General features: G+C 40.5%; 1 protein-coding gene across 1 annotated transcript in view; it reads right to left on the bottom strand.

The window, feature by feature from the left end:
* Positions 1 to 2,764: 2,764 nt before the first annotated feature.
* The window catches only part of GASK1B (golgi associated kinase 1B), a 60,062-nt gene continuing 52,101 nt past the window's right edge, over positions 2,765 to 10,725 (bottom strand). The window contains exons 3-4 of the mRNA XM_075860300.1: positions 5,534 to 5,760; positions 2,765 to 4,996 (exon numbers count right to left, since the gene is read on the bottom strand). Coding sequence (XP_075716415.1) covers positions 4,789 to 4,996; positions 5,534 to 5,760 — 435 coding nt within the window. The 3' untranslated portion in view covers positions 2,765 to 4,788. The remainder of the gene's footprint in view (positions 4,997 to 5,533; positions 5,761 to 10,725) is intronic.

The following is a 10,725-nucleotide window of genomic DNA, read 5'->3' as shown; positions in this document are numbered from 1 at the left end:
CCGGGGCAAAGATCCGGGCTTGGGCCCCGAAGGCCCGCTGCTAGCGACGCCCCTGCCCCCCCAGCATCTTTTCAGACCCAGATCAGTTCAGCCTGTGGGGGCTATTTTCCCCTGTAGCTAGGGCTCCTATGGATGCAGTCTACAGATGGGTTTTCTTCCTTTTGACGAACATGGACTTACAGGGAAGCTACCACCAATAGCTGGAAATAAAGGGATTGTTTTCCTTTTCCTGGATGAGACAAACTTGTATATTTTCTTTCCCATGGGGCATTGCCTGTAAGACTCCATACTAGTTGTGCCTTCTACCTACACACAATAACACAGTAAGCTCACAAAGGCAGTCACAGAAAAGGACAGGTCAACCAGAGTGCACATCAGATGGAAACCAGCATGTATGATAGCATCGCAGATAGGATATTGAAGGGGGAGTGCTTTGAATGCCATCCTAGTACAGGAAATGGGATGAATTTTATAGGTGACAACCACATATGTAGCTGTATTGGGCACCTACGGTGGTTGATTATCCCCATTGAACCATTAATGATACAATATCTCATTACTATAAACATAAAAGAAAAGAACACAGTTTAATGTTTAAAGACCTCCAGTGGAAACACAACTTTCCATGTCTGCATTCCACACACTCTACACTTCTTTTATGTATCGTGTACTTGATTTCTGAACTACTGCCTTGTATGTGCTTTAAAAAAGCCTCCATCTTGATTCTTAGATTTTCCCAGCTTTCTCTTCCTCTTGCTTTGCTATCAATCCCATAATGCTTCAGCACAGCATCACATGACCAGCTAAAGACCATGCCTCTCTCTATATTCTCCTAAATAAGCTGAGAAACCATAACTATACACAGACAGGGAGGCTGCGCTATATTCTTCTACATTATACCTGTGTGACAGAAACCTGTCTAAGTATCAGTGGTAGTTGATGATAGAAATTTTTGTGTCCCCCCCCCCCCCCCCTCCCTGTGCAATACTAGTGTAGTACAGGAACTGTTGAAACCTGGGATGGGTGACACATAGATCTCCATAAACTCAAATAGAGAAAGTGTGTCACCGAGCCTGATTCACACTGCTGCTGTAATGGCCGGAAGGAGGTGAAGGGAAAGTGAGCCCTAATCTACCCACCGCCCTGTCCCTGCCTACTTGCAACGACTCGCCCTAGGCGACGAGGTACAACTGGGCGGCGGTCCCTACGCTGTCTAAGTGCACAGGAAAACAAACAGGGAACATGCAAGGGAAGGGGCAGTAGCCACGGAACGCCACGAGGAAACGGAGCGGCGAACGGACAGTCAGGACCAGGACGAAGTGAGTACACCCAAGCGGGCAAGGAGACAGAAGCAAGCCAGGGGCAAAGCAAAGCAGGTCAAGCAGAACTGCAGCAAGGCAGAAGCACGGCAGAAGCAGGCTGGAGCAAGCAGCAGTGGGGCCAGGAATCCAAAAGAATTACAAGCACTGAGGGAGAGAACAGGGCAGGTAATAAAGGACAGGGGGCGGAGCTAACTCCGACAGACCAGGCCGCGATAGGCTCTCCCACTCCTGAGCCTGCCACCCTGGTTGGTGGGAGATGGTGTCAGTCGAACAGGTCTGGCCTCAGGTGTGGATTGATTAATCCCAGGAGTATACCTAGATGAAGTACCTGGCAGATCCCTAACAGCTGCTAGGCAACCATCCCAGTCTGATATATAGAGATAGAAGCAGCAAGAAAAATAACAGGTGAGACACTGACACATGGAATAGCATAAGGGTATGTTCACACATATGGCTGAAAATTACAGAGCTGTTTTCAGAAAACAGCCTCTGATTTTCAGGTGTTTTTGAAGCTGAAAATGAAGCTTCTTTTAATTTGGAGCTTCTTTTGAGGCGATTTTTATAGGGTTCAATGTAAAATCAGCTCCAAAAAACGCCTCAAGTAGTGACATGCACTTCTTTTTACGGAGCGTCTTTTTACCCTCCGTTTTTTTAAAACAGTGACGTAAAAAGACGCCCCGTATGAACTAAATGCTGTTCTTCCCATTTATTTCAATGGGCAGATGTTTGTAGTCATTCAGCTTTCGTTTTTTCAGGGGTTTTTCGAGGCGTAAACACCCTGAAATACGCCTGAAAACACTGCGTGTAAACATACCCTAATGGTACAAATAGGAAAGTTTTGTTTTGAACGGAGTGTCCCTTTAATGAAGAACTGCCTTCAACAGCATGTACCTTCTAAGGGTATGTTCACACGCAGAGTCGAAAACGTCTAAAAATACGGAGCTGTTTTCAAGAGAAAACAGCTCCTGATTTTCAGACGTTTTTTGTGCCACTCGCGATTTTCGCTGCGTTTTTTACAGTCGTTTTTGGAGCTTTTTTCACTAGAGTCTATGGAAAACGGCTCCAAAAACATCCTAAGAAGTGTCCTGCACTTCTTTTTCGCGGCCGTTTTTTTCCGCGTAAAAAAACGCAGTGAAAAACGCTTCGTCGGAACAGAACGCCGTTTTCCCATTGAAATCAATGGGCAGATGTTTGGAGGCGTTCTGCTTACGATTTTTCGGCCGTATTTCAGGCGTTTACGGCCCGAAAAATGGCCGAAAATAGGCCGTGTGAACATACCCTTAGTTTCCACTGAAAGAGGTGGTGGTGGCGGTGGTAGTGGTGGTATGTGTGTGGGGGGTGCTTTTGTAGTAGTCTAGCTCCATTATCTCTGAAATTCACAAGAACATTCGCTAATTTACTTAAAAGACTTTTTAATATCTTTTTCTTTATATTAATTCCACATCAATATTTTACAGATACAACACTTACCAACATGGTAAAATTGTGATTTTACAAGGTTTCACTTTGACAATAGTGTTTCACAGTGAAATCCGGTACAATTCTTTTGCAGGTAATGTTTACATACATCATTATTTCTGTTCACAAATCATATACTGGTAATTCCTTCAAACATAACAAAAATTCAAGTGCTTACAAAAGTACAACTTTTGCATATAAAATCATAGATTCAAATACATTCTGTGCAATGTCTTCTTCTAACTTGAATTATACTGTAAACATACAAAATCTTTAGTTAAAACATAAATTCTATATGATGACCTAAAATTAACATGCAGCATTGTGTTAATAGAGCAAGTATATATAGCTAATGCTTTTACAATATATGTTTTTATAACAAAACAGGGTAATAAATTAGTGGTCATATAAGAAAGTAGGAAAGGAGGGAGATATGCAAAAGAGAAGGTGAATAAGGTAGGGATGCTACGTCACACATTTTGCGTGCAACTTCCATGCGACTTATTGCCTTCCCATATACTGGACCTGTCGTAGTGATATGTAACTCTGTTCCTCCCATTGTGGCATGTTCCATCCTATAGCGTATTTTCCTCTAGAATCATTATTTTCAAGTCAGAATATCTTCATAATAGTGAGTTTTGTTCTCACAGATTCAAAGGGAATCAGTCAGTAAAAAATGTGGCATATAAGATTGCAGTGTTATATTATGGAGGTGGTTTGAATAAAGATGATTTTTTAAAGAACTAGGACTGCTTGGCCATTTCCTTTCTTTACTTGGAACTAAAAAGCCATTCTGGGCTATATCCTCTGGGGAGTTTGCCAAGTGAGTTGGTTCATGTCTTATTATTAAGTTGTCATGTTACATAGCCTTGCAGTGCTGCTGGACCACCCAGAACTAAACCAATACCCTTCCAATGGTCTTTGAGGGCTTCAATATAATGGTGTGACCTAATCTATGGTAGCTATGCAATTGCTATGCTTTCCTTAGTCCTGGGAAAAGGTTCAATTCACTGCCCTTGCCGTGTATCTAAACCAAAACCAAGTCAAAGTGACTTTTTGGCCCCCCACTTCCACCAAGCCCGTGGGACACATTCCCTAGTATGCCTGCCGCCCCACATCAACACTCCTGACCTGTTACAAATAAATATTTCAAAATCTTGAATGTAGCGAACATTTTATAATGTCAGTAAAATACTTTATTTTAGTAATGAAATAATAGTACAGAGAAAACCAAGTTTTGGTCCTATTAAGACAAATAAGTTATGCATATTACCTCTTGGCCTATGTTTTGATGTGATTGTAAACCATAAAAAATGACATAAAAAGTGAAGTGACGCTTTTCATATCTCTTGTTAGTTTTACTATCTATTACCTGAAATTTTTGAGCACCATAATTTTGGATAAGAGTCAGTCTATCATTTGCAATATATTTCTAATTTCTCCTAAATTACCAATCACAATTGGTGTTTCCCGAATACATCTGATATTGCTCTTCTTGTAATGTTCCCTCTTAGGCCACGTTCACGCGTGGCAGAATTTTTCCGCTGCAAATGTTGGTGCAGATGCGGGGAAATTACGCAACTAATCTGCACCGACATTTGCATATTTGACAGGTAATTCAGACGTTGCAGTCATCACAGCGGACTTGCTGCAGATTTCCGTTTTTGCATTGCAAAGACTGAAATCCGCAGTGAAATTCCGCTTATTCTCGGCAATGTAATGAGCATGCTGCGGAGGGAAAAATCTGCACCGCAGCCTGGACTGTCCGCAGCGGAATTCAACAGCAATTCCGCCACGTCTGAACATGGTCTTAATCTCATTAACCAGGTTTTTGTGCGTCACATTATCAATCTATTTTTATCTTTCCATTGTCTTCCAATTTAATACTTTTACTTGGTAAAACTTATATGGTAGGACATATAACTCCACTAGAAGCAATGCACATGTAATAGTTTAAATACAAGTAATCCAATGGTTTTTAGATGCTTGTCTGGTCACTTTGGTCAATTTAATCATTCATTGGTATAACTTTCATTCCATGGGCATTGATGTACGTCAACAGGATTTTGGCCCTTCTCTCAGTCACGTCAATTAGTTTTTCAATTCCTTGGCGTCCCCTTTGACTTTCCCAAAATACTTTGTCCAGAAAAAATGACTGCAGGAGTTTTTCTCGAAGTCTGTGACTTTTTAGCACCAAAACAGCTGATTCAGGAAACCTGGAAAACAGAAATTGTTAGAATTATGAATAGAGATATGCAAACTTTCTGCAAGCTGGATAAATCTATAGGTATTTCATTAAAAAGGCAACATAATACATGAAAGGTGTACACTTTATATTTTTTGTTTAAATCTTTAATATTATGTTTTGGCATCATATTATTTGTAAAGGGGTGTGCAGAATTAGAAAAAATTGTCTACTTTTGTTTCCAGAACCAGCGCTGCTCTTGACTATGGGCTGTCTGGTCTTGCAGCTCAGTCCCATTGCTATGGATGGGGATAAGTTGCTATAGTACCAGCAATTCCCAGATAACCCCTTTTAATTTGCTTTTAATGCATGTTTATCCTACTAGCTAAAAGGGGCTAAAGTACTACATTTTGTTGAAAGTTTATCCATATAAACAACAGTTCTTTTGTTAGACGATGCCAAACTTGACTTTGCTTACAGGTGTTCTATGTTTTACGAAATCTGTTATCAGCTGATCCGAATTGGCTTTGTGTAGGAGTCATAACCCCATCAATAATATTATACTCACTCTTTAATTCCTTCCAACAATTTAAAATCCAGATTATCTTCACTTCTATCAAAATATCCTTTGTTATTAAAAAAAAACAAGTGCCGAGGGTCATGCTTCCTTTGTACAATATGTGTCAGGTCTATATTGCTCGGGTTATCACATTTCAAGTGTAGCCCTTGTTGCACACATTCATCTTCTTTTCGGGGTCTGAAGCCACAACAGTGTTTATCGAGACGGTTGTAAACCTGGGTAAAAATGACAGGAATAAGTCTGAAAATTTATATTAAAAAAATGTCATCAGTGCAAACTAAACTCATAGTGTCTATGTCATGATATCAACACAATTTATTATATTATAGATAAAGAGCATGTGTTCACATGTGGAATTAAAAGTACCAGACCCACAGGACTTTATTGGAGTATCAAAGTCTTGTAATTTCATCTATAAATTAACCTTAAATTTCCCGATTTTATTGTATCAGTATGTCTATACTAGTCAAATCCTACCCTTTGGATTTAACACTGGCCACTCATTGCCTATGACCTGGATGCAGGGATATCAAAACAATCAGAGGAGATTCCTCAAACCAGGCAACAGGGGGCAGTAATTTGCCAAGCTGTTCGAGACTTGCTTGATAAGAATGGGGGAATGGGGAGATTCAGGATTCGAGCCAATCCTGTAGATGCTGGTGCGATCTTGTTTTTTTATACTTTCTCTTTTTTTTTTTTGTCCTAATAGAGGATTTTTTGTTTTGGTCATTACTTTTCCACTGTGAAAAAAATATATGTATTTTACTACATTTTTACATTTAATAAATATAAAATGTTCAGGCTTCTATTAAGATTGAACATAAGGTCAAGGGGGCTGACAGTAGGATGACAAAGGGATTCCCCTCCTTTGGTTGATCTCTGTTCTTCATATAATCAAAGCAGGGATTGGACTTTTCTTCATTAGAGGCCGAATATTCCAGCACAACCTCCAGTTCATACTTAAGGAGGCTCTGTCACCAGATTATAAGTGGCCTATCTCCTACATAATGTGATCGGCGCTGTAATGTAGATAACAGTGGTTTTTATTTTGAAAAACGATCCTTTTTGAGCAAGTTATGAACAATTTTAGATTTATGCTAATTAGGTTCTTAATGCAAAACTGGGCGTTTTTTACCTTTTTTACCAAGTGGGCCTTGTAAAGAGAAGTGTATGACGCTCACCAATGTCGCGAGATCCCGCAGTGCTGTGTGAGTAAGTCCCACAGAAACATTACCGAAGTGTCAAGAGTGTGAATAGACATCGCATCCTGGCTGGAGGCAATGTCTATTTACTCTCAAAACACTTCAGTAAAGTTAATGTGGGTGTATGTGACAGCACGCTGTGCAGTGAAACAAGCTGGGCTGGAATGAAGAGAAGTGTATGACGCTGATTGGTCAGCGTCATACACTTCTCCTTACATCTCCCACTTGGTCAAAAGTTAAAAAACGCCCAGTTGGGCATTAAGAACCTAATTCGCATAAATCTAAAATTGTTCATAACTTGCTCAAAAATGATTGTTTTTCAAAATAATAACCACTGTTGTTATCCATATTACAGCGCCTATCAGATTAGGTGGGGCATTTATAAACTGGTGACAGAGCCTCTTTAACAGTCATTATAGTGCTTGCAGGAATAGTAAGATATAACTGTATTGGTGCTGTATGTTTAACCAGATCACTTCACTGCTCTCCCTTCACTGCTTCTCTGTAGGCCTGGCATCCTACTTATGAACTTAGAAACTCGGGACGTTTAGACTTATTGGGCCCGTGTGTGTGTGTGTGTGTGTGTGTGTGTGTGTGTGTGTGTGTGTGTGTGTGTGTGTGTGTGTAAATTCTGCAGCGTATCAAATTTTGGATGCACATAGTGAAAATAATTTCAATGGTTAAAATATTTGTTTTAATATAAAACCTGACACTACTTTTAATTTTATCTGGAACATTATCAGGGTGCCGACCTGAATGTTGCATGTCAGATGTAGAGATAAGACCACCTATGGCAGGTAAGCATGGGCTGAGTTCAGGCAACAGAGGGGGCATTGGAGGGCATAGTGACTGTCAAGGGGACATAGTGACTGGCATAAGAGTTATTGCAAATGGTATTGTGACTGTCATTGAGATGTGTGGCTGTCATGGAGGCATTGTAGCTCTCATGGGTGCAATCTATGGCTGTGAGGGGGGCATTATGGCTGTTGTTGGGCCATTGTGGCTGGCATTAGGGGACATAGATGGCATTGTGGCTGTCATGGGGGCATTGTGGCTGTCATGGGGGCATTATGGCAGTTCTAAGGGACAATCTTTGGCTGGCATGGGAGATATGGTGTATATTGTTGATTGGTCATGTTACGGCTGTGTTATTTATAGAAGTTTTGTCATACATACTTATGAAGGAGCAAATTATTTGAGGGTTGTGCTAAAGCGGAACATATGTTTATGGCGAAATATGTAGCCACTGTTTCCTGCCCTTAATTAAACTTTAACCAACGCCCCCAACATTATACCCCCCAGTCTAGCAACGCCCCTGATCAGCAGTTGAAAGAATAATATATTTTCTATGAATTACCATTTAGAAATGCATAATTTCCTTCATGTTATTTAGGCATAGTGAATGTATTATGAATTTAAGCCTTTATTCTAACTTAAAATGAACAAATCAGATCATATTTAAGGCATTCTGCACCTAAATGTTATTTCAGGAAATTGACTAAGTTTCCTGTTTATTCAGGCCACCTCCCTGGCAAAACTATGTTTAGCTTGGAGAACATAAAGAATGATGCCGCTGCTAAATATAGGCTTTTAAGCCAGATAGAACAAGGTCTCTTCCATGATGATGAGGCACACTGCCGCAACCACACACATTCCCTCATCTACTGTCTGAAGTAAGTCTGCTTTATAAAAGCGACTAGGTCCATTCCAAAAATACTAAGCTATATACATACCAGTGCTTACATGATGTTACTATATTCATTTCAGACACAACACTTGGGATTAATAACCATGCAAGGTCACAGGAAGAAAAGAAAAGAAAAGCTTTCAGTTATCCCTGTTCTAGTGGCACCCACCATTTCATTCCTTCTGTTACAGATATAGTGCATCATTGGGTCTGAAATTCAGATTTGAGTTACATATCAGTCCCCAAGTACATTGTTCTTGAAAAAGAGACTGTTACAAAGTTGGAACACTAAGCCCTCATGCACACTACCGTGTTTGGTCCGTGATATATGGACCGTATGTCGGCGGCATTTCCCGGACCTAACAAAATTCAGCGAGCCGGAGTTCCTTGCCTGAATGGGGAAATACTGTCTCGTACTGAAAACATGATTGCAGAGTGGGACAGTATTTCTGCGGAGAGGCAGGGACTCCTAGCATCATATATAACTATGACATTAGGAAGTCCGGCTTCCTGAACTGTACAAAGGGAGAAAAAAAGCAGCAAAAAAGCCACAAGTGTGCTCACCCAATCTTCATTCTGGGATCTGTAGTTCCTCAATGGAGTGCAATGGAAAGGGAGCTTGCAGGCAGGCAAGAAATTTAATGTTAGAAGAAAGAAAGTTCCTCAGCACATCCATAGAATATATAGTATAAAAAGAGCTTTATTAGGTCATCTTAAAAAAATCCATAGAGGACACAGGTAAGACGTGTCACAGCTTACGCGTTTCGAACAAAAACTGTTCTTACTCATAGCATGTTACACGTCTTACCTGTGTTCTCTATGGATTTTTTCAAAGATCACCTAATAAAGCTCTTTTTATACGATATATTCTATGGATGTGCTGAAGAACTTTCTTCTAACATTGAACTTCCTGAAATGTGTTCGGTCCGGGAAATGCGGCCGACGGTCATGTCCATGAGGTCTGAAGGGGTCATTTATTAACCTTTCTACGCCAGTTTTCTGGGTCCGAAAAGTTGCAAAAAGGTCCAAAAGTCATAATTTGTCGTGCAAATTGCGACTTTAGGCCTTTTTGCACTGCACTTCATGTTCAGATGTGTTTCCTCTGCTTATGGGCCTTATAGCAGTTGCATGGACTGGTACACATGCCCCTGCTTGCTTGTCGACCTCTCTTCTATACGATTCTTGCATTCCTGTTGCTACAAAACCTACACTTAGTAATAAATGGAAATACTGATATCTGTGGCTGACCAGAAGTTGGAGGTTGATCGACGGACTAAGGACAGAGATAACCTGCATTGAAAACATTGCTTAGAGTATCCCAAATAAAAAAAATTTCTAGATAATGAGGGGTGACTTCATAAGGCTACGTTTTACGCAAAGACCACACTGTGTAGAATCTATAACATTGTATATTCTCTAAACATTTGTTTATATAGCAGTAGTATAGTAGATATCTCTGCCTACAACTATTACATTTGTTGTGCATAAAATACAATCACACCTTTGAACTTTTATATTCAATGCTGTTATTCTCTCTTGCAGCAATTAAGAACCCTCAAGCTCCATGACCGGAGGTTGATTGCAGCTACAGGGACATTTACGAGTGAAACCCTAAAGAACTTCCTACAACATATTGTACTGTGAACTTGCATCTAGTACTTCTGATTTTAAGAGTTGTTAAAGCAAATGATGTTTGAATTATTTGAACAGTGTTTAAAAACTGCTGCTAAGGCTTTGTTCACATCTGCGTCAGGGCTCCATTCAGGCAATCTGTCTTACCTTTCCGTCAGAATGGAACCCTGACTGAAACAAACGGAAACCATAGGTTTCCGTTTGCATCACCATTGATTTCAAAGGTGACGGATCCAGTGCAAATGGTTTCCGTTTGTCTCCGTTGTGCAAGGGTTCCGTTGTTTTGACGGAAGCAATATCGTAGTCAACTGCGCTATTCATTCCGTCAAAACGACGGAACCCTTGCACAACGGAGACAAACGGAAACCATTTGCATTTCAATGGTGATGCAAACAGAAGCCTATGGTTTCGTTTGTTTCAGTCAGGTTTCCATTCTGACGGAGAGCTCCGACGGAATGCCTGAACGGAGCACTGACGCAGTTGTGAACGAAGCCTAAGTGCAAGTGTGCTATGATCAGCTCAAGAGGCATCTTAGCCTCACTCACTACAACATACATACAGATTTTAGGGCCATAACTTTTAATGTGCTGACATTTTCCTGGCTATAATTAGGTAGCAATAACTCATTAGTTAATACATCACTTCTGCTTAGCGTCCAT

The sequence above is a fragment of the Rhinoderma darwinii genome, chromosome 1, assembly GCF_050947455.1.
Source record: "Rhinoderma darwinii isolate aRhiDar2 chromosome 1, aRhiDar2.hap1, whole genome shotgun sequence".
Taxonomy (NCBI): Eukaryota; Metazoa; Chordata; class Amphibia; order Anura; family Rhinodermatidae; genus Rhinoderma; species Rhinoderma darwinii.
The sequence above is the reverse complement of the archived record's forward strand: the minus strand, read 5'-3'. Positions and strand labels throughout refer to the sequence as shown.